Consider the following 23,558-nt stretch of genomic DNA (forward strand, 5'->3'; position numbering starts at 1 on the left):
CATGATCGAACAAGCAATGCAAGAACTCCTATTGACAGTAACTGTGAGTAAGCCATACATTTGATGCACACCAGGGTTTCATGTACGCGGCACCACATATACAGATCATGGAAGTACAGAGGGGGAGTGGGAGTGGGAACAAGTACCGGATTGTTCTCGGCTTCCACTGCTTGAGCCGTGCCACGACGTCGGGAACCGCGTGCCCTGGCCGTAGGACGCCGCTGACGAGGCAAGGGAGCCGTGGCCTGGACACCGCTGCCGGAACCCTCTCCGTCGGGAGGGCCGACCCAGCTGCTGCCGCCTCCTCCAACTCGGTCGCCGGAGCGAAGGATGCCTTCGTAGTCGTTCATGTTCGGCCACCCGGCGGTTGCATTCAGGTTGAGGCCGGCCATGCCCAGCTGGCTTGGGGTGGGCAAGCTGGACGACAGGGTCTGCTGCGGCACGGAGGAGAAGGGGTTGTACGCACCGCTTGCTGAGCCCGGCGGCGCTAGGGAGAACAAGTTCCTGGTGCGGTGGCCGGCGTCGTAGTCGGGGACGTTGCCGAAGTCCAAACCCGAAGAGGCATCTCCGTATCCGCCGGCGTTGAAGGGAGCGGGGTTGCCGGATCCGCTGGCGGTGAAGCCCGTGGGGAGTCTGGATCCGCCGGCGTTGAACTCTGCGCCGTCCCCTTCCTCGTTGAAGTGGTCCATCGCCGCCGCCTGGGTCAACAACGGTGCACCCGGTACCGGACGCGGTGCAGCGGACCGAGTACGTCCTGGATCTGGTGGTGGAAAGGTCGATTGGAGCGGATGCGGCGATATCCTGGCGGGGGAGTGGGACAGCGGCCGAGGGGGACAGATCTAGGCGGGAGAGAGGCGAGCGCGGTGGGGGAGAGGCGAGCGGCGCGAGCGAGGGGGAGAGCGGCGGGGGAGTGTACACCGGCGGGGAAGAGGGTGAGCGACGCGGGCGAGGGGGAGACCGGCGGGGAAGGGGGAGACTGGCGGGGGAGACAAGAGCGGCGCGGGCGAGAGGGATAGCGGCGGTGGAGCGGACACCGGCGGGGGGAGAGGGCGAGCGGCACGGGGGAGAGGGGCTTTTTTGCTGTTAGCTTGTTAGCCTTGGGAGCTTTTTTGGTCGGATGGGCCATAACTAGGACATGCTTGCACGCCACATGTATAAATACTTTTATAAACATCAATGAAAACAAGTTCTTCCTTTCTATTATTTCATTTATATTTATACTTTAACAAGAGCTTTGCTGTTAGCTTGTTAGCCTTGGGAGCTTTTTTGGTCGGATGGGCCATAACTAGTGGACTTTTCACGTTTGCTTGGTCCAAATAATGCCCAAATTCATAAAATACCCTCCGATAATATGAAATTACAACCAACCTCGCTCGTGCCCTGTAAGGAGAATTCCGCATGACGAATCAGATAACTAGACCAGTCCGGTGTCACCCACCAGTTCACAGATTTATTTAGCGCAACATAGTATCACGATTGATATACAAGATCGAATGGTGCCACATACTGGTTGACTGGTTGTACTAGCTATTGGATTGACACGCATAACCCAGCAGGTTGTTAACCCAGTAGATCAAACACAGATCTCCGAAGCATAAAAATGTATTACAAAACATACTAGGACCATATAGCTAGTGTTCCAGGCCAGTAAAAAGAGCAAACATCAAATCCATGTGGATCCCATCCTTGATCCAATCCGGCATTGTTTAGTCATGGCATTGCATCATCCGGCGTCTGCAGTGGAAAGAATAGAATCAATTAGACAAATTTTCACGAGGCCCACACAGCACAAAAAAAAAGTATTTTCCACTATATAACCTTGGAGGATGGGAAGGAAGACTCATGCAATATGCTGGCCATAACATCCAAGGCTGTATTCCGGATCAAGTGGGAAACCTCGAGTCCACGCTGCTCGGGCAAGCTTAAGGTAACAAGCTTGTTCTCTCTCTTCATCCAATCGCACATCTCTTCGGCCTCATTTGCCAAACCCTTGAATTGAATACATTCATCATTTTGCAACCAGTGCCAACGTGCTTAGGTAATTTACAGAAAAGAATGGATCGATACTTGTTAAAATTCAGCACACACAGGTAGGCACTAACCATCATTGCAGCAGCAGAAGCAAAAGATTGGTGTCCTTTGAGAAGGCCCAAGGCGCATATGCGGATTACGCTGCTCAGCTGGATGAATTGAGAAGAAGGCTGAGCACCATGCTTCAGCAGCTCACACATCAGTTCAGCCTCCTTGGTAATACACTTGAAACCAACGCTAGGCATTAGTCACAAAAAACTGTAGGAAGAATCAAAGAAATACCCTATATTCTGCCCAAAGAACTGCTTTACTGTATGTGCTGCTAAGTTGGATGGAACTAGTCCAAGCTATCAGTGTGGACAAGTGATACAGTAAACATTTAAGACTTGGGTTCTCAAGGCCATACTTAAATATTGTGCAATGAAACCTGTCAATATTTTATATCCCTCCCTCAACATAGGTCAAAGTTCAAGCCTTCTAGGGTAACACTCAACGTTGTTTGGCCATCCAGTGAGTGAGATAGGCAAGGAATTCAACTACGATAAAACAAGTGTGGAACCAAGATTGGATAATCATGCTATTAATTCTTAGCGCTGGTTATATAAAAATTTGAACCAGTTCATGCAGCTGCCAAATTCAAACACCGTCGAGGCAGTGTTTCAAGATTACATGAAAGATACAAGATGATTGCCTTTAATTTGCCACAATGAGTAGCACATCACAATGCCAACATGACAGTGAGACAAAGGTTTTTCATTTCCCTGCCCTCCGAGCATGATTTTCATCCCCCACCCCTCATTTTAGAATTTTTTTTAATAACAGCAGCACAAATTCAGTCACTAGGATTCAGAAAAGAATAGCATTCCGGTGGTACAATACGAAACAGCATGTTTTGTTTGGTCTGTTCAGGCAAGGTAGGCGCACATACCACAAAAGCAATGGCAGAAGGAAGATCCAATTCAGCCCCTGTGCCACAGATTAAAAGCGCATGCTCCTTGATCAGGCTACTCTCCACGATAGCGCAGGCTGCTACGGGCTCACCAAACCTATGCAACACTTGAGTATTCCACACAGACAGGAGTTCCTCCTCCATCTCGAGACACTAATTGAAAAAAATTGTGAGTTTGAAATATGTTACACAAACAGCTTCAGTAAGATCATCGGTGGTTTAGTAAAGATGCAAGAGGGTTACTAACAAATTTGGCAACAGCAAGGCCCATGTCAGTAACATTTTGCGGATTTTTAGCAGCAGCAGCAGCAACGAACCCAGAAGCATTGCTTTCATAATACTTCTCAAGGTAGCTCCTATAGTCAGACCACTTAACAGAACTGTCTGGTGGAATCACCAGCCTTTCCCAACACCATATTTTACCCAAAACATCTTCTGAAAACAACACCAAAACAACATTACATATGAAGTGTAATGCAAGGGAATTAAGAAAGCTCATAAGAATCGTAAGTTTTGTGATTAGCTTATTTCTTACCTTCTTTCCTCTTCCTCTTATTACTCTTCTCACCACCGAAATTCTCACCACCTTTCCACTTGTTACTCTTCTCAGCACCTTTCTTATACTGAGAACCCCTGGTAATAATGCAGACAAATGGCATATTATGACAATGCTTGTCACCAAGAAGTAGTAACAAACAAAGACCACATGGAGCTGCATCAAGAAGGAAGAAAACAAGTGGACCATCCATACCCTGTGGTGTTTGCTGCTCCATCAGCAGCAATATTATCCCCATCACCCCCAGGACCACTTCTAGCAGGTTCTTCCGTAACAGTCATGTGCTCAGCAGCAGGTTCTTCCTTGACAGTCATGTGCTCAGCAGCAGGTTCTTCCTTAACAGTCTTGTGCTTGGCAGCCGAAGAATTTTTTAGTAATTTGTTGACCATAAATTCCATGGTACTGCGCCGGATAACATTGCAGTCCCACATCTCACTAGGTGCGGCATAAAAAGAGAAATCAATAGGCTTATTATTTTTACGCATCCACGAACACATCATTTCAGCCTCCTTCACCATACCCTTAAATTGAAGCCACACGTTAGTATACCCTTAGAGCCGACAAGCTAGTAGTAAAAAAATTGTGTAAAGTGCAGTTCATAAGGCTCAAGAATGGATGGATGGTATTATAAAGTTTGACAGATGATCCATAAGGTGATGATCATTGGTTTGTCAAATGGATGGATGGATGATAACATTAGGTGGGTTTTTTGAAGGCAAGCACGTACCAACATAACAGCGGATGCAGAAACAGAATTGTCCCGAGTGCAGTTCGTAAGGCTCAAGGCACACAAGCGTATTGCTGTGCACTGGGTGATTAATTCATCATCAATGGGTGCTTCAAGCCTCAGGAACTCAAACATCAGCTCAGCCTCCTTAGCAATACACTTGAAACCATCGTTTTGCATTAGTACAATGACCATAAAAAATCCGAGCAAAATAATAAAAAAACATCCAACTCGTCAAGGCAAATTTAGGTGCTAATTTATCCTTAACAAAAAAGGGAGCCACCAATTTCTTCCGGTTGGCCTACTGCATTTCTATAATGCACCTGAATATTTCTGCTATTTTACCTACGGTGTATACACCAAGTTGGACAATGCTAGACTGCCAGGTTGTCCTACATTTCTATAATGTACCTAAATATTTCAGCTATTTTAATTAAGGTATACATACCAAGTTGGATAGTGCTAGACTGCCAGTTCAAGCTACCCATATGGATGACAAATAAAGGATAAAAATTGAAGAACCAGGACAGATTTACTGCCTTGCATCTACTCTGTTACTGCGACAGGATACTACACACACTAAACAAATTCTTTAGGAGAGAGTTACTGTAATCTCGTGAATGAGCATAGTAACGATCGTAACTCAAAGTGGCCAGCTATATATAGTCATGTAGCAGTAAGTAGAACTAGTTTTCCAGGAGACAATGACAGCCTGACATTGATAAAAATGGTTCAGTTATAGTTGGGACAACAGATTTATTTTTCAGCTAATTGTCCAGGCCAGATACAGAGAAACTACTACATAACATATTTTCATGGTCAAATATACATACAAGAGAAATGCTTGGTGTGTTACAGCCAGGCCAGGAGAGGAATGAACATACCAACAAAGCCACACCAGAAACATCAGAAAAGCTGCAATCTGCTGTGTGGACCACTGAACGTGCATGCTCCTGGATCAGGCAACTCGGAATGATTGATCTCCATATCATCAAGCTCGTCTCCTGTTCAGTTTCCACCCGGAGCTTCAACGCAGATACAAGTCGCTTCTCATTCGTGAGACACTGCTTGATTGAAAGCATGGATCATTAAACAGGAGTAGCATATAAAAACGGGTGTGTGGTTTGGTAAAGTGGCACGCAACGCAGCACAGGAGGTTTAATTACTTACAGTCCCAGCGGGAGCAGATAGGCTCGTGAATGTAGTAGCTGCATGCACATTGTGACGGTGATACTCTTCAAGGTATGTGGTATAGACAGACAAGGGCACGGCAATCCCCAAGTCAAGCAGCCTGTCCCACCCCCATAATTTCTCCAAGAGATCTTACGAAACAAGTAAAAATGCAGAAGAGGCGAGAAGAAATCATCATCAGAAATAGATATGGCGGCAAGCGTGCTCTTATTCATGTTTGTCGAACAAATTAATCTATAGAGTAGACAATAAAGGAAAAATGCCCCGATCTTGACAAATTTTGGATGCTAAAGGCCCCCATAATCAAGGAAAAATTCGAACTGCAAAGTAATTAGTACAAAGGAATAGCATACGAATGCTGAACTTTACCATGGTACTTGACAATGTGTGGAAGAGGCCTCTCCTTTGTAATTTTACCGGACTCCTCCTCCTCCTCCTCCTCCTCTTCCTCCTCCTCCATCTCCATCTCTTCAATGAGACGAGTAAAATACCTCCTCTCTGACTCTTCTCCCTTGCTCATTGCCACGACCACCTTCGTCTTCGCGAGGTCGACGGGACGGGGACGCCCCGCTGAAGGGGAGCCGTGGCGCTCCATGGTCGTGGCCTGGGTACAAATTTGCGGCGCCTCCCGGATGCAAATACGACCCCGATCTGATCTAGGGTTTCCGATATATACCGATGTTAAATGCAGGAACGAAAGGTGGGACGGAGAGGTGGGAGGGAGGAGGATATATGTATATTAGATTAGAAGGTGGGACTCGGAAGCGACATCGGCCGTCGGATGCGTCGAACGGACGAGATCACCTCGCTATTTAGTTGGGCCTGCGGGTTCAGGAACCCTAGCGAAGAAACGCAGGCCAAGGCCCGGGTTTCAGAACTCAGGCCCGTGCGACGCCTACAGGGAGAAGGTGGATCAGGCCCAATGCGACCTGCCCCGAGAAATTTATTGGGCAAGTGAAAAAGGGGTGAAAAAGAGGCGTTTTCTGAGTACCATTAAAAATTCGGAATTGTATTCTCTGAGTGCTATCCAAACCGTTGTACAAATTTTGTGTTTACCTTATATATTTTGTACAAATTTTGTGTTTCCCTTATATATTTCTACTACATTTACTAGTAGACATGCACGTACGACGCCCACGTGGATATCAATACAAACCCATACATAAAGGAGGAATTATAGTTGGCATTAAATCTTTTTTTTTGTTTTCACGTGCAAATTAACCGGTATATACTACACTCAAGTCGCAATAAACTGATATATCGAAGCTATATGACTTCAAAATTTGCACTTGCTAATAATCCTCAACATTTTCAAAGCAATAGGTATCTGCAGTGTAAAGAATAGAACTAATTAGAAGTTTTCATGAGGGCAAATAAAAAAGAGGGCTACAGCAATCATGATAACATTGCCAGAAACGATAGGGAAATGCATTCGTTTTGTCCTTTGAAATGTAACTGTAATTTTACTAATCAACTACGAATCAAGGCAGCAGGGCAAGTGGGAAGAATAAAATAAAAGAATCATCATGTCATCCATATCTCATAATTGCCCTCCTTGTTCAAGCGAGGAGACAATAAGAAAATAACACTAAGGAACTCAATTCTATATTTTTCCTATGTTTCTCCTATATTCGAAAGGGGGCCTAAATGTTTCTTGGCTCTAGCATACCAGACAAGAACATTGTGCCAAACATGACTAGTATGTGAACCAGTACAAATACAATAACAGATGTCCAGAAATGAAAAGGCTGGGGAAAAAAAAGAAAAATTAGTCACAGCTACGGTGAGTATTTGTTAGCAGCACGAGCAATGGGGAAAAGAGAGCAGGGAGGAAGGAGCAGGTAGGAGGAATGATTCAGTTTGAATTCAGGAGTTCCTTGTTGGATACAGACTCAGACGCACTCACTAGTCGCTACATCTTATAGCTAGACTTCCCATTCTGGGCCAGCTTAAGTCTTGATGGGATTGGGCCGGCGCTTGGGATTGGGCGAGTCTTCGACTGAAGCCTGGGAGCCGGCGCCTTCTTCTGGAAGAGCATCAGGTTTGTTGGGCTTGCGCCGGCGCTTGGGCTTGGGCGAGTCTTCGACTGAAGCCTGGGAGCTGGCGCCTTCTTCTGGAAGAGCATCAGGATGGCCCGAGGTTGCGGCAGTGCGAACAGTATTTGGCTAGACCAGAAATGCATAAAATTATGTCAACCTATTGCCATGAACCAAAAAAAAGTATTTTCCACTAACCTTGGAGGAAGAAAAGAAACACTCATGCAACATTCTGGTCATAACATCCAAGGCTTTCATCCGGATCACGCAGCTCCGGTGGAGCTCACGAGGCTGAGGCAAGCTTAAGGTAATAAGCCTGTTCTCTCTCTTCATCCAATCACACATCCTTTTAGCCTCATTTGCCATACCCTTGGATCGAATACATTCATCATTTTGCAACCAGTGTCAATATGTAGGTAAATTTACAGAAAAGAAATGGATAGATATACTTGTTAAAATTGGGCACACATATTGGCGGGAGGCAGGATGGGGGTAGGGCACTAACCACCATTGCAGCGGCGGAAGCAATAGATTGGGGTTCTCTGAGGTACACAAGGCTCAAGGCGCACATGCGGATCACGCTGCTCAGCTGGATGATGTCATCAGAAGGCTTAGCACCATGCTTCAGCAGCTCACACATCAGGTCAGCCTCCTCTTTAATACACTGGAAACCAATGTTAGGCATTAATCAAAAGACCATAGCAAGAATAAAAATACCCTATATTCTACCCAAAGAACTACTGCTTACTGTATGTACATGTGCTGAGTTCGATAGAACTAGTCCAATCCATCCACATGGACAAGTGAAACAGTAAACATTTAGGACTTGGTTCATAAGGCCATAATTAAATATTGTGCAAACACTACTACACACGAGTCAATATAATATATATGTTTGCCACATTTAATTAAAAGAGCAACAATTGAAGCTTTCAAGTGTAACACTCAACTTTGTTTGGCCATCCTTTCAACTACCACAAAACAGTAGTGTGGAGCCAAGACCAGAATTGAAACAGGCTACTAATTCTTACCGCTGATTATCTAAATTTGCACCAGTTAATTTGTGCAGCTACCAAAATTTAAACACCATCCAGGTAGTATCTTCAAGCCTACATGTAAGGTTTTTCATTTTCTTCCACCCCCCCCCCCCCATTTTTCTTAATAGCAGCACAAATTCAATCACTAGGATTCCGAAAGGAATAGCATTCCTGGTACAGTAAAAAAAATGTTTTGCTTGGCCTCTTCAGGCAAGGTAGGCACATACCACAAAAGCAACAATAGAAGGAATATCCCTGGTGCCACAGATTTTAAGTGCACGGTCCTTGATCAGGCTACTCTCAATGATAGTGCTGGAGTCATCCAGGCTACACCGCAGGAGTTCCTCCTCCATCTTGAGACACTAATTGAAAAAAATTGAGTTTGAAATATGTTACACAAACAGATTCAGTTATATAACCAATGGTCATAGTAAGGATGCAAGAAGGTTACTAACGACTTTGGCAACAGCAGCACCCATATCAGTAGTATTGGTATTTTGTGGATTCTTGGCAGCAGCAGCAGCAACAAACTCATTAGCATTGTGTTTGTAATACTCCTCAAGATATCGGCCATAGTCAGACCACTTAGCATAACTGCATAGTGGGACCAGCCTTTCCCAACCCCATAGTTTCTCCCAAAAACCTTCTCAAAATAACACGAAAACAACATTACACATGAGCGTATTGCAAGGGAAATATGAAAAGCTCATGGCAACCATAATTTTGGTGATCAGCTTCTTTGTTACCTTCTTCCATGCTGCCCCTGGTGATAATACAGTGAAATGGCATAGTATCACAATGCTTATCATGAAGTAACAAACTAATTCTCTTATAACTCATGTAGCTGCATCAAGAAGGAAAAACAACATCCATCCATACAACCATACCTTGTGGTGTTTGCTGCTCCATCAACAGCAATGCCATACCCATCACCACGAGGACCACTTCTACTAGCAGGTTCTTCCTTATCAATCTTGTGCTCAGCAGAAGACTTTTCTAGTATGCGGACCATAAAATTCAAGGTACCGGACCGGACTGTGTGTCTGTCTCGAATCTCACGAGGTATGGGATCATCATAGAAATCAACAGGCTTGTTATTTTTAAGCATCCACATACACATCATTTCAGCCTCCTTCGCCATACCCTTAAATTGAAGCCACCCCTCAGTATACAGTTAGTGCCGATAGGCTACTAGTACAAGTTAAAACAAAATTGTGCAAAGTGCAGTTCAAAAGGCTCAAGAATGGATGGAAGATAGGCCCATTAAGGCTCATGGATGGATGATAATATTAGGTTAGGTTTTAAGGCAGGCACGTACCAACATAGCAGCAGAGGAATAAACAGAAGTGCAGTTCATTAGGCTCAAGGCACACGAGCGTATCACTCTGCCCTGGTTGATTAAATAATCATCAATGGGATCAGCGCCACGCCTCAGCAACTCACACGTCAGGCCAGCCTCCTTGGCAATACACTTGAAACCATCGTTTTGGATTAGTACAATGACCATAAAAAAGTCGAGCAAAATAATCCATATACCATCCAACTGTTCAAGGCGAATTTGGGAGCTAATTTATCCTTCACAAAAAGGAAGCCACCGATTTCCTCCTAGGTTGGCCTACATCTATAATGCACCCAAATATTTCAGCTATTTTAGTAAAAAAGGTGCATGAACCAAGTTGGATAGTGCCAGACTGCCAGCCAAGCTACCCACATGCATACCAAATGAAACAATGAAAATTGAAGAACCGGGACAGATTTACCATCTTGCAGCTACTCCCTACTCCCTTCTCCCACAGGGTACACGCAGTAAACAAATACTTAAGCAATGCTTGACTAAAATAAAACCAAATGTCAGAAGATAGAAACACCATTAGTTGGTCTTTAATAAAACAAAACTGTGTACCAGAAAAAAAGAGGAAAACTCGACCAATGCAATTAATTTGTAGGTCATATTGAGGTTGTTGGTGATTACAATGTCAATCACATTGCAGTTTATAAAACTGCCCAAAGTATAAAGACCCAGCAGTTTTTTTAAGATCAACATCATCAGACTTGGCCACTGAACCTTTGTAACAATAAGTACAACTAGTAGCTTTCTGGAAGACAATGATAACTGAACATAGATGAAAATAAAATGGTTCAATTATAGTTGCGACAGATTTCTATTTCACCTAAATGTCCGGGGTGCAGAGAAAGGACTACATAACATTGCATGGTCAAATATAAGAGAAATGTTTGCTGTGTTACAGCTAGGCCAGGGGAGGAATGAACATACCAACAAAGCCGCACCAGAAACATCAGAAAAGCTGCTTTTATCTGCTGTGTGGACCACTGAGCGTGCATGCTCCTGGATCAGGCAACTCAGAATGATTGATCTCCGTATCATCAAGCTCGTCTCCTGTTCACGTGTCACCCAGAGCTTCAACTCAGATACAAGTTGCTTCTCATTGCTGAGACACTGCTTAATTGAAACCATCAGACAGTCAGTCACACAATCGATCGATCATCAAAATTTAAGTTAGGAAAAAAGACAAGCCAATGGATATAAACAAAAAATTAAACAGGAGCAGGATATAAAAACTGGTGGTTTGGTAAAGGGGCACGCAGGAGGTTTACTTACAGTCTCAGCGAGAGCAGATATGCTCGTGTCCGTAGTAACTGCGTGCACATTGCGACGGTGATACTCTTCAAGGTATGTGATATAGACAGACAAAGACACGGAAGTCGCCTTTGGTAGCAGTCTGTCCCATCCCCATAATTTCTCCAAGAGATCTTTCCGAACAAGTAAATAAAAAAAATACACAACAAGAGGCGAGATGATTATTGAAGTTTGTCGAACAAATCCATATAGTACATTGGGAAATCTAACAAGTAATAATGATCAGTACAATAGCAAGTAGGGTAAAGGCAAGGCAACGTATGTATAACAGCAAGAAATCGGTTGCCTTCAATAATGAAGGACTAAAGAATGATAACCAGCTATGGATCCTAAACTTTACCATGGTACTTGACAATCTTTGGCTTCGGCATAAAGTACTCCTCTTCCTCCATCTGCATCTGTTTCCCTTCCTCCTTCATCTCCATCTCTATCTGTTTCTGCATCTCCATCTGTTTGATGAGACGACTAAAATACTTCCTTTCCGACTCTTCTTTGCTGCGTTCCGCCACATCTTCTTTCCTGGGATTCGCCACGACCAGCTCGTTGAGACGCCCCGCTGAAGGGTAGCCGTGGGACTCCATGGTCGTGGCCTGGGTCCAAATTTGCGGCGCCTCCCGGATGCAAATACGACCCCGATCTGATCTAGGGTTTCCCACACCGATGTTAAATGCAGGAACGAAAGGGGGGACGGAGAGGTGGGAGAGAGGAGGATATATGTATATTAGAAGGTGGGACTCGGGAGCGACATCGGCCGTCGGATGCGTCGAACGGACGAGATCACCTCGCTATTAGTTGGGCCTGCGGGTTCAGGAACCCTAGCGAAGAAATGCAGGCCAAGGCCCGGGTTTCAGAACTCAGGCCCGTGCGACGCCTACAGGGAGAAGGTGGATCAGGCCCAATGCGACCTGCCCCGAGAAATTTATTGGGCAAGTGAAAAGGGGTGAAAAAGGAGGCATTTTCTGAGTACCGTTAAAAATTCGAAATTGTATTCTCTGAGTGCTATCCAAACCGTTCACTTCCCTTAATTGACACTGTACAAAATTTCTGTTTCCCTTATGTATTTCTACTACATTTTCTAGTAGACATGCACGTACGACACGCACATGGATATCAATACAAAACCCATACATAAAGGAGGAACTATAGTTGGCATTAAATCCTTTTTTTCACGTCCAAATTAACCAGTATATACTACACTCAAGTCGCAATAAACTGATATATCAAAGCTATATGACTTCAAAGTTTGCACTTGCTAATAATCCTCAACATTTTCAAAGCAATAGGTATTAGCTCATGCATTGTTACAGGCCCACAAAATTTGAAGTATTAGTTCTTTTGAACCATTATCATACATAACCAATGAACGATCCATGGCTAGTATGTCTGGAAATCACCATGCTTTCAATTAATGTGGCTATGGTGTATTAACATTTGGCAACTAAAGCCATGTTTTAGTCCGAGTTTAAAATCAAAATTGAAGATCCTCCGCTCATTATATATTTCAAGCCCATCCAAGACAAATATGCGTATAAGAGCAAGGTCACCTGTTTGAAATCTTTGCATGAAAAAAAGCACGTGTGATTGGAGAAGGAAAGCAACATGTACTAATTGTTTATAGGCAGCGTATTTTAGCACAGAAATACAGGGTAAAAGGATAGAAATTAAGGATATCCGAGGAGTAACATTCTATGAGAAATCACATAATATATCCTGTTTCTTACAAGTCTTGGCACTCATGTGTCCAATATACCCACTGGCCAAGGGCCCCACATGTCATACAATGAATGGAAAACATACATGACTAACACGCTCGTCGTCTTGGGTTCTTGGCTGACTGCTCCCTCACTTGTCTGCTGTTACAGGCCCCTTCGGCCTTTTGGGCTTTTGGCCCGTTATTAGGTCCATACGGAGGGTTGGGTATCCACGCGTCATGTGTGGAGGGGATCGGTTGATAGGGTTTCGGCTGCACTCTTGTTCGGGCGCCGCCGCTGCTCAGGAGCTTCTGTTGGCCGACTTTGAAGCGCTTAGGGGTTAGCTGCGGTCGGGCTGGAGTGCGTGAAGCAGCGTGTGGCCGCGTTCGAGTGCGAGGATGAAGGCGGGCGGCGGTGCTAAAAAGCGCAAGGTAGGTCGGTCCTTCTGGTTGGTCAGAGAGATCTGAATTAGAGTGAAGGATGCTCAGGCTCTCCAGCATATGGGTCGATGGCTAGATTGGGTCGACCCTGTTGCTCCTTGTCATCAATTACTTTAATTTTGTTTTGTTCCTTTCCGAACAGCTCTCAGGATGGCCTGAATCCGAAGCGAGTAATAAAGCAATAGAATTCAACAGCATCTTACATGGCAACAGTTCAGGTACGTTACTTATAATTTGGAATGGAGGGAGTAGGAGAGAAAATCAGAAAAGGCAGTCATTCCAGCCACACTCTTATCCTACACTCTTATGATAGTCTGATAGTTAAAATTATGACTAATGTTGGCCAGATTACACTCCTTCAGACTAATAGTTAGGCTAATAGTTAATAATAGGCTAAATCTGTACTGTACTCGGGCATTACTGTTGCCGTTGCTACCCGAATTTTGCGCCGTCTGTTAGATGCCAATATGATGGAAATTGTAGAAAATGTAGCCTTTCTCTGTGATACTCATTGAGGCTAACAATGTTTCTTATATCTATTCAGGCCTTGAGGTTTTACTGCTTAATAGAATCGCGATAGCAAAAAGCCTCTCTCCTCCACCAATCGTCTATGACTTGGATTGGAATCCAAAGCCACGTAGCTGTAACGGCAAAAACGCTATTGCTATGTTGGCTTGTGCTTCATCCTATGGAGCACACATTTATTATTACCCAAGATCTACTAGGACATGGACTACAGTGGTTAGAACTTACTCCCTCTACCCTCCACATGACCCCTCCTATCCTACACTAGTTTGTGTTTATCACTTGTGTAGTTTGTATTTGTAATTTGTGTTTAAATGTTATGCAGGTGATGATGAACAGGCCAACTAGAAAAGGAGACTGTATTCGTTGGCATAAATCTGGACGTACCCTTGCAACCACATCAAACTACAGTGATGAAAAAGACGGGAAAGTCACAATTTTCTCATATGACAACAAAACTTTATGTTTTGATGCTACAGGCAGTTACTCGGTATATATTTTATCCTCTAAGTTCATTGTTCATTCTTAGCTAATGCTTCATATCATTTTAATTCTCGCAAGGTATTATTATTCGTTTCTGTAGGTGAATGCTCCCATAGTTTTTTTAATTCTTTTATTATTTTCAGATTAAGGAACATAGAAATGTGTCATCATTGGCATGGATAACCGGTACTGAGATCCTAGTCGGTGCCATATTCCCTTCGTCGTGGCTTTACTTCTTTGAACTGAAAGAAGGTTTAATATCATGCGTACACCAAGAAGAGTGTAATGGCTTCCCGACCAACTCTCCAATTGTTCTCCAACCAGATCCAAATACTACTTACTTTTTTGCTGCCTGTGAGGATGCTACAAAAATTTTGGTATGCCTAAAATTTCTTTTCATGCTATTGATTTAAAGTGAAGTTAAATTTTGAAGTTTTCTGTTCATTTGCATCAGGTTTGGAACAAACTGGAAGGCAGTGACCATATCTGGACTATCATTCGTAGTGTGTAAGTACATATCTGGACTATCATTCATAGGTGAAGTTAAATGTTCAATTCTTTCGCTCTTTTATAGTATAGATAGATACGGTAGTAACAAGTGTATATCAATTAAACATAAGTGTTAAATGACATTGCATTGCAAAACATAAAAATATTCCTGTGATCGCCTATTATTCTCCTTAAGTCTAAATACTCTCCATTATAAGTAACATTTGCGTTTGCTACTTTTGGAGTTTTGGTTGCTGGCTAACTGTTTAACTATCTACGAACAATTGAATCTTTGATGATGACTTGGCATCCACCTATATATTATGATCTGTTACTCTGTCCTGCCCTCCTTTGGAGTTTTAGTTGATTTTCTTGTTGGAAAGGGTCTTATTTGTTGTTCCTATCAAATATTTTCAGCTGAGAGCTTTGTCTCTACAGTTTTGTTTGCATCAATTAGAAAGGCTGATTTCTACTACACAATCCACATCACTACATGCAATTTGTTGCCTAGGCACTAGGCCTTAGGATTTTTAATATTCTTTAGGTTAAAAAAGTAGTCGTTCTCAATCATGGAAATTGCAAATCCATTGCCCAATCTGATGATACTTTTAGTCCTGTATCTATTGCAAACAATTAGCAGTCCTATGCTAATATTCTTTGTTGCATAAGTACTATAAATCAATGATTTACCTATACATTCTGCTTTGGGCAAGTTACACATGTTGAATACACGTAGTGAGCAGGTTTATTTCAGTGGTTTAGAAGTTGCCTAACCAGTGCTGAAAGCTCTCGCACAAGGTGAGGGTGAGGGGTGGGGGCTCTTTGTCTGGGAAAGTAACGTAACCTAGGTGATTGGAAATCCCTACTTATTCACTAGTAGTTAAGTAGTCTCTGATACAGACATTACTGTCACAACAGATACTGGATTCTGATAATAGCAACCTTCATCTTGTTTGTATATCCCCTTCTCTGTTGTGGTCCCTTGTAGATGTGATATATAGCGACTCCAGGAGTACTTATTTACTTACATAAGAGTTACACTCTGCAACTAGCAGTCCTAGAACAGTAACAAATCCTTTTAGTGCCAAGCAAGTTGGGTAGGCTAAGTAGCAGCTCTACAGGGTAAAAATACTATTGCGTGATATGGCAGAGATTCTAGCTTTTTCTACATGTCAATACTAAATTTCTGGAACTTACAAAATTTTGATGAGAAGGTTGTTATACGTAATGTTCTCATGATAATAAGTTGGTCGTGATGGGACTAGTAAGTCCTTTTTGAAGGCAATGGCTGTGTGGTGTTCTTACATAACGACAGAAGGATTGGCTAGTTGAGCTGCTGAGGTGGTCCTTGCCTCCTTGGTACTTAGTACTTAGTAGTTTGTTCCATGACTATGCTGTAAAAATGCAATTTCCTGTGATCTAAGAAAATAAGATACGGACAAGTCAAAGCTTGTCCAAAAGTTGTGTTTCTGAGGATCTTCGGAATCAATAGTAGCTGCAGGGTGTTCTCTTGTATTGTATGCCATGCCCTACACTATTACGGTGGGTTTTTTTTTTCTGTTGCTGCTGTTTCTCTTTTGGTGGCAAATTTCTGTAATAGTTGTTTTCTTTTTAGAAATCGTGACTTGTTAATTAAAGGTTCTATCACGTGATTTTGCAACGTCCCCTCTTTATAGATCACCTTTAATTAGAGGTAGAGCCAAGCCTGCTGAGTACCTAGAACACCATTGGATGATTGTTCTACAAGCACGTGATGGAGATATTGTGACTTTGACTGGTTAAACTCACAACATTCTCAGCAGAAATAGTTGATTCTTGAGTAAATAAGCAGGTCACCGTAATTTCTCGAGCAGCTGTGCACGTTTTTTGGACATGTAACTTCCAGAAACTGGAATACTATTGCCAATTCTCTCATGAACAGGTGTCACAGACATAAAGATACCCATGCAGCCAATAGGTACAAATATTGTGCTTGATGGACAAAATAAGAAGAAAACAATAGAATATATGATTCTTTATACGAGACACTAAGTTAAAGTAGTTTTTTGAAGTATTTCTTACATTGAGCTACTTATAACTGACTAAAATCCATTTTGGTCAAAGCTATTTTGAAGCTTACACCTGTTTTCATCAGACCGTAATAAACTCGCATCATAAACCACTGTAGTAGTTCAACAGATTCGGACTAGAAATTGTTTTTGAGTTAACTGAAATCCTTATTCATGGAACTGTAGCATTGTTCAGGTCGTCAGATCTTTCCCTTTTTTCCTTGTCACATCATCTGCCTATTAAATAGCAATTAAATAACTGATGATGACACTGTCCTTATGCTGTTGAATATGTCACTTTCAGATGCATTGTATGCTCACTCTCCCTTATAAGTAACATTTGCGTTCGCTACTTCTATTTTTTTTTGTCTTGCAGTGATTGTGATAGAGGTATCTGTGGAATGCAATTTGGCATGTTAACTCGCTCACTAATTACTATTCAGTAAGTAATTTAGTAGCTAATATTTTAATGACTAATTACAGTACACTATAGTATTTAATGACTAATTACAATATCCTAATATTTTAATCACTCTAACAGGAAGGGACATTGGAATGTTTGGCACTGGGTTGAGCAAAAGGATCTGAAGTTACAGTTTACTAGTCTTAATGAACACAAAATTGTGAAAGGCAAGAGACTTAAATATCGGTCTGAGCTTATATCACTTGGAGTTTCCTGGTTAGTCACCAATCTTTTCCTTATTTTGATATTTGTTAGCCCTAACTAATAGTATGGGAAGGAAAATGATGAAAGAAGAGGAATCGATGGAGCTACTATTGTTCTTTTATTCAAACCGACACTGTATCAAATTGACGTTAGCTGGCAATATTAGCTATTGCCTTAGAAATGATGTCAGGGAGGACAGTTTTAAACATATTCTAGAATATGGCTGACATCATTTGATATGATTTTAATAATATTCGTATTTTTAAACATCTCAGCACAGGCAAAGTTGTAGCGAGTGGTGGAACTGGTGATACATTCTTAGTGTATGCAATGACTGGAACAGCTGCTGGTCCCCCTATTGCTGTCCATTGGAACCCTGCATGTTCGCGCAATTCAAATTTTTGTTATGGCGAAGTTCGATGCATAAAGTTTAATGCAAAGGTACATTCTTTACTTTTTTTGTTGGAGTAGAGCAAGAGCAAGATCAAGGCAAAACAATTAAACAAATCATATCAGCCAGAGCAATAGGTCAAGAACAAACTTCAACCTATTGCTCTGAGGACAGTACAAACAAAACAATAATCAGCAGCTCATCACATAAACAAACAAATAATAATTAAAAGAAATTGCTGAATTGCTCATTACTTACTAGGATTTTTTTTATTTCTATCTCTTATTGCTAATTGCTCATTACTTTTTTAACTAATTACTTCAATATGATCCTCTTTTTGTGCAGGAAGGTGCAAACTTGCAGATAGCAACGGGAGGTGATAATGGATTTATCCATATTTGGGCCCTCAAAAAGACTAGCAGCAGAAGCAAAGAAAAGGTGGATATAACTCCAGACCGCCGTTATGAACATAAGTACTATTCTAATCATCTCCAACCAGAGAAAATCAAGATTCCAAGTACTTCCGATGATGAGGAGGACGACGAGGACGTTGACAAAGAGGTGGTGAGGGAAGGCCCTTTCGAGGTGGTCGTGGAGTATGTGGATAAGGAGGTGGTCAGGGTGGCACAGAAACCAAAGTTTTATCAGATTAGAGAAGATGCTGAAGCCATTTTGGAAATCATTAATGGAGGATATGATCTACCAAAAGAACAGATCAAACTTCTGTGCGAAAAAATTATCAGTGCAGATGATGAATGAACCAGGTAACAGCATGCATTGACATTGCCATTTACGCGACTTGCATCATATGGTACTAATATTTGCATAGCTATAATATAATTCTTTTCTTCCACATGCATAATAGATGGAAACTGAATCAACTCAAATGTAATGTAATTTAGTGATGGCACATTTTATAGTTTAAAGTTAATTACATTGGTTTCAAAACAATTCATTTTCTTGACGGAATATCTCAGGGGAGGCTTTCCCTAGGGGTCTAGTTTTTTTTAACCCTTTTATCAGAATTTTCTTTTATTTTTAGCACTTTTCACCAGTACATAACATTAGTAAGTAACAGAGTCGTACTCTGCTCTAATTGGGTTAGTGCTTAAGACATCCTGTAATGGCTCTGTATGCCATGCATCATGCTTGCTATAATATCTTCTTATAGCATGTTTATTGTGAAACATCCTGTTTGGTGTATGTGTTTTGCTGTGCTGTCCTGGATAGTCATTTTAGTATCACACAGTTTTGTGTTGTCCTGGTTAGTCGTTTTAATAGCGCACACAGTTTTGAGTTTGACAGAGTGAAAAGTGGAAGAAGAAATTGCCTATAGCCCTATTGGGCATCTTGGACATTTGAGATAGTATAATAAAATATACAGTATTAGGTAGCTGTCTCATGCAGTCCTCATAAATATTAATGTTTTTTTTGGCATTTCCCCATCCAACATTTAGTATAGTTGTTTACAGTATCTCTGTTTTTCTATGTGCAGGTTTTGCATGGCAAACAACAGCGTGAGATGAATATCAAATCATCACTTGTACCTAGCTAATTCATGGGCCACAAGAAGTGGCGAACATAGAGCACAAACTAAGTGTACTCGATGTCCAGACCTAACCATTGTTAATTAGATTCGCGTACATTTCACGTAGGAAAAGGTATTGGAGACATCCAAAAATCTTTGTTTTGCCGTTTTCAGGGGGTCTCTATGGGCACTTGGTATTTCAGCCGAGCACTTGAACTAAGACATTGGTCCTCTATGGGCACTCGCATTTCAGCCGAGCACCTGAATAAGCCATTGATGTGCGCAAGTAGTTTGATGTCTTATTTTCTATTACCTAGCCCAAAAATGCAATTGATTGATAACTTTTTTGGAACGTTACTTTTTTTTTTCTCAATACCTAGCCCAAAAGTGCAATTGATTGATACCTTTTTCTGAATGTTACCTTTTTTTTCCTCAAAGAGTTTATTATGCAATGAACAAATGTGATTTTATTGCAAAGACGTCTTCCTTGATAGATTCGAGAGAATATTTAGGATGTTGTATCCTCAAGAATGTTCCCTGCTTTTAAAACTGTGGCATTTAAGTTGATTAATTAAAAATGAACTAGTTAGCTACCACTAAACGTCATATATTTGAAATCTGACTGACAAGTTTAATTCACGTGCCTAATCAAACTTGACACTTTGATTTGCTAGTTTGATGTAGAACGTGTATTGGGTAGGCTTAGTGATGATAAGGGCCTTTGTTTCATTGTTTTCATTTTTGTCTTTAAAGTGTATTTGAGGCAAATCCACGCGCCGCCTTCCAACTGGCAAACCAAACTCGTGAGTGCATGGACGGACCTAGCGGGCTAAAAGGCCAAAGGGACTGCAGCCCAAGTTGACTTGGCCAAACTAGGCAAGCAGAAACGGAAACGCCCGAATCCCAAAACCCTTCGGAGGCCATTCCCCGCTCCCCAATCCAGAGTTCCAGATCTCTCGGTTGATTGATGCGGCGGCGATGGTGCGCGAGCTGCGCGTCGACGCCTTCTACGCGCGCCTCCGCGCGGCCGCCGCGGCGGCGGGCTCATCGTCGCCGCTCCTGATCCTCCCATCCGCTGCCGACGCCGACTCGCTCTGCGCGGTGCGGGCGCTCCTCTCCGCCGACTCCGTCCGCTTCTCCGTCTTCCCCGTCGCCTCCGCCGCCGCCGCCGCCAGGACCCTCCTCGCCTCCTTTTCCGCCTCCGCGCCGCTCTGCCTCGTCGTCGTCAACTGGGGCGCGCACCGGGACCTGCGCGCCGTCCTGCCCGAAACCGCTACCGCCTTCGTCGTCGACTCCCACCGCCTCGTCCACCTCCACAACCTCTGCGCGCGCAACGGCCGCGTCGTCGTCCTCTTCACCGCCGACGACGAGCGCGCCGCGGACCTCCCCTACGACTTCGACCTCACCGCGCTCGCCGATGACCCCCTCCGCGCCGCTTCCGGCTCCGACTCCGACTCAGAGGACTCCGACGCCGACGAGGATGTCCGCGGCGGCGGCAGGAGGAAGAGCGCCGGCTCTCCGACGACGTCGACCCCGTGAGGCTGTTCGGGAGGCTGCGGCGGGAGCACCGCCTCGGCATTCCACGGCAAGCCGTCGGGGCGCCTCATTTATGTACGATCTCGCCCACGCGCTGCGCCGCAACACCAGCGAGCTCCTCCGGCTCGCCTGCGTGTCGCGCTCACCGACCAGTTCGTCCACGACAGCATCACCAGCGAGCGGTACCAGGCGGCGGTCATGGAGCTGGAGCAGCACGTCAACGGGTCGGGCAACCTCGACCCGTCCGGCGCCGGCGCGGTCGTCACGCTCAAGGACGGCACCAAGGTCCGCGCACCCGAGGCGTCCCGCATCGCGTACGAGGACGAGCTGCGGCTCATGCTGCTGCGGGAGTGGGGTCTCTTCGACTCCATGCTCTGCTCCTCCTACGTCGCTACAAAGCTCAAGACGTGGACCGACAACGGCCTCAAGAAGCTCAAGCTGCTGCTCGCCAGGATGGGGTTCCCGCTCGCCGACTGCAAGAAAAGCTTCCAGTACATGAGCATGGAGGTCAAGCGCAAGATGCGGGACGAGTTTGAGCGCTTGCTGCCTGAGTACGGCCTCACCGAGTTCGACTACCGGAGCTTCTTGAGGGTACACGGGTACAGGTCCAAGGTTTCGGCTGCAGACGTTGTGTATGGTGTCACGGCGTTGCTTGAATCGCTGAATGCCGAGTCCAATGGCTCAAAGGAGTCTTCTGCTGCCAAGCAGTTTTGGGCTGCATACTCAGCATTGTCGCTGAGCAATGTTGATCAGTTGCAGAAAGGGATGCAGTCTGCAATTGAGATTCAGAGGGCGATTTTGAGGCAACGAAGCTCAGCCATTACTAAGACAGGGGTTTGTACGGAGTGCCAAGAAGTTCCGGTGGGTCAAGCTTGATGACCCTGTGGACACTAGCAAGCTTTGCCACCCACAGGCTCTTACCAAGTTCTGCTTCTTTCTGATGGATGCGCTGAAGGAAGAGGTGCGAGGATGAAGCCGCTAACACTACGGGAAACAGTAAAGTTGCCGAGTGTTTTCTATTCGCCGAGTGCATTATCTCGGGCACTCGGCAAAGGACGTGTTTGTCGAGTATCAAAATTAAAACACTTGGCAAATATTATACACTCGGCATAAATCCTATTTGCTGAGTGTCAAATAAAAAACACTCGGCAAACTCGCAGCCGACACTCGGCAAATAGCTGACACTCGGCAACTCTTAACTACGTGACCGGCACGTGCGGCGTCCGTTAGGGGTGTGCCGGACGTTAGTTCTTTGCCGAGTGTCCGCCGTCGACACTTGGCAAAGATTGACTATTTACCGAGTGTTTTCTAGGACACTCGGCAAACATGACTCTTGTAATAAGTGCCATTTGAGGTATTAAAGTAACTATGAGAATTTAGAAAGAAATCCAAAAGAAAAAGAAAAGAAATTGGCAAAAAGATCAAATTCGGCCAAATGTTAACCGAAATTTGAATTTATAATTTGAAATTCAGAAAAATTTGTCCAACATGTGGAATACAAGTGTGAGATTATTTGGAAGTAAGGGATCAAAAATTTGGAGCTAAATTGGTGCCAAATATCACAAAGAATTAGAGAAAGAAAGAGAAAAAGAGAAATGTTGTTTACTATTCACCGTCCGAAAACAGCAATCCAGAAAAACAGCAGCAGAGTCTGTTTTCAAAATTAATTTCCGGAGAATTTTTCAACTAAGTGCACCAGGACAACTATACCATCTTGAAGTGTGAACTTTGGGCTACAAGATTTGGGTGTTGTTGGCTAGGATCAGTAACAGGAAGGAAGTCAAATTCCAGCCCAAATTCAGCACAAACCCACAAGTTAACTGAAACTCTGAATTTTGACTAAGTCTGAATAGCAGCAGGGCATCAACTTGGAGCTCGAATTCAGAGCAATGTAGCTAAAGGGAGGTATTTGTTCATGAGCAAAATGGAACATTGGGACATAGTAGGACATGTTTAGGGAGAAGTTGGATTGGAAAAAACAAGGTTTAGGCCACTAAATTGGGTTAACAATTGAGATCGACACCACTGTCGATAGCTGACGAACTGAATCTCTGATTCAGTCAAATTCAGAACCAATTCGAGCAACATCTCCAAAATTCCATCGGTTTGATGATTATCTTGGGATGGAGCCAAAATAAAAGATGGAGGATTTGAGTTTATCTGTAACTTTCTTTAAGCATCTGCGCGCCGTCGGATCAAAGATCAACCACGACACGGTTCTGAAGGTCACGAGCGGTGACAGGGCTCCAGACGTGTCGCCGCCGCCGTCGTCGGTCGACCGCCAGGGCAACTAGCTAGGCCACCTCCTCACCACGCAAGCCTACGGGTAGGCCACGGTGTTGTCCATGCGAGGGGTGAATCGCTTGAATAGTTACTGTTCCCGCGCCACCGTTTCACTGCCTCCTCTTTTTACCGTCGCCCGCTCTCCTCTGTCAAGCGTCACCGCCGAGCAAAAATTCCGCCGCAACATCTCATCTCTCGTCGATTCCTCTCACCCACTCCTCCACAGACACCCTAGCTACACTCCAGGCCAGTCGTTGTCCCACATCCTTGCCGGAGTAACCGTGCTTGCCG

At 43.8% G+C, this 23,558-nt stretch overlaps 3 protein-coding genes and 1 pseudogene across 4 annotated transcripts; 2 read left to right on the forward strand and 2 right to left on the reverse strand.

Annotated features, from left to right (window-relative positions):
• Positions 1-1,411: 1,411 nt before the first annotated feature.
• On the reverse strand, positions 1,412-6,169 carry LOC101760554. The gene is made up of 11 exons (XM_004985907.2): positions 5,824-6,169; positions 5,434-5,585; positions 5,148-5,327; positions 4,264-4,422; positions 3,732-4,057; positions 3,516-3,613; positions 3,228-3,415; positions 2,960-3,133; positions 2,103-2,255; positions 1,819-1,989; positions 1,412-1,734 (listed from the first exon to the last, which is right to left on the reverse strand). Exons 1-11 carry the CDS (start codon positions 6,047-6,049, stop codon positions 1,711-1,713), a joined length of 1,851 nt encoding a protein of 616 aa, XP_004985964.1. The 5' UTR covers positions 6,050-6,169; the 3' UTR covers positions 1,412-1,710.
• Positions 6,170-6,992: 823 nt separating this feature from the next.
• Positions 6,993-11,884, reverse strand: LOC101760966. 2 transcript variants are annotated; one of them, XM_004985909.2, is made up of 11 exons: positions 11,527-11,884; positions 11,148-11,299; positions 10,803-10,985; positions 9,846-9,998; positions 9,415-9,671; positions 9,274-9,290; positions 8,986-9,170; positions 8,755-8,889; positions 7,996-8,154; positions 7,689-7,859; positions 6,993-7,619 (listed from the first exon to the last, which is right to left on the reverse strand). In XM_004985909.2, the coding sequence occupies exons 1-11, from the start codon at positions 11,765-11,767 to the stop codon at positions 7,404-7,406; spliced, it is 1,869 nt and encodes a 622-aa protein (XP_004985966.1). In that variant the 5' UTR covers positions 11,768-11,884; the 3' UTR covers positions 6,993-7,403. The 2 variants fall into 2 exon arrangements, with proteins under 2 accessions (XP_004985966.1, XP_004985965.1); XM_004985908.2 differs by having other exon boundaries at positions 8,983-9,170; positions 11,527-11,883.
• A 1,240-nt stretch (positions 11,885-13,124) lies between these two features.
• Positions 13,125-19,755, forward strand: LOC101761621. Its single transcript, XM_004985910.4, has 11 exons — positions 13,125-13,308; positions 13,460-13,535; positions 13,862-14,058; positions 14,168-14,332; positions 14,469-14,702; positions 14,780-14,832; positions 17,239-17,304; positions 17,404-17,541; positions 17,805-17,970; positions 18,266-18,684; positions 19,416-19,755. The coding sequence occupies exons 1-10, from the start codon at positions 13,276-13,278 to the stop codon at positions 18,677-18,679; spliced, it is 1,542 nt and encodes a 513-aa protein (XP_004985967.1). The 5' UTR covers positions 13,125-13,275; the 3' UTR covers positions 18,680-18,684; positions 19,416-19,755.
• Positions 19,756-20,412: 657 nt separating this feature from the next.
• On the forward strand, positions 20,413-23,122 carry LOC101773531 (annotated as a pseudogene).
• Positions 23,123-23,558: the final 436 nt, after the last annotated feature.

The sequence above is a fragment of the Setaria italica genome, chromosome IX, assembly GCF_000263155.2.
Source record: "Setaria italica strain Yugu1 chromosome IX, Setaria_italica_v2.0, whole genome shotgun sequence".
Classification (NCBI taxonomy): Eukaryota; Viridiplantae; Streptophyta; class Magnoliopsida; order Poales; family Poaceae; genus Setaria; species Setaria italica.

Coding starts and splice junctions, on each gene's coding strand:
- LOC101760554 (XM_004985907.2), bottom strand. CDS start 6,049: ATGGAGCGCCACGGCTCCCCTTCAGCGGGGCGTCCCCGTCCCGTCGAC. Junction 3,416..3,515: donor TAAGAGGAAGAGGAAAGAAG/GTAAGAAATAAG, acceptor TGTTGTTTTCAG/AAGATGTTTTGGGTAAAATA. Junction 1,735..1,818: donor CTTCCTTCCCATCCTCCAAG/GTTATATAGTGG, acceptor TTTCCACTGCAG/ACGCCGGATGATGCAATGCC.
- LOC101760966 (XM_004985908.2), bottom strand. CDS start 11,767: ATGGAGTCCCACGGCTACCCTTCAGCGGGGCGTCTCAACGAGCTGGTC. Junction 9,999..10,802: donor TTTCTGGTGCGGCTTTGTTG/GTATGTTCATTC, acceptor GATGGTTTCAAG/TGTATTGCCAAGGAGGCTGG. Junction 8,890..8,982: donor GTGCTGCTGTTGCCAAAGTC/GTTAGTAACCTT, acceptor TTTTTCAATTAG/TGTCTCAAGATGGAGGAGGA.
- LOC101761621 (XM_004985910.4), top strand. CDS start 13,276: ATGAAGGCGGGCGGCGGTGCTAAAAAGCGCAAG. Junction 14,833..17,238: donor TGGACTATCATTCGTAGTGT/GTAAGTACATAT, acceptor TTTGTCTTGCAG/TGATTGTGATAGAGGTATCT. Junction 17,542..17,804: donor ATATCACTTGGAGTTTCCTG/GTTAGTCACCAA, acceptor TAAACATCTCAG/CACAGGCAAAGTTGTAGCGA.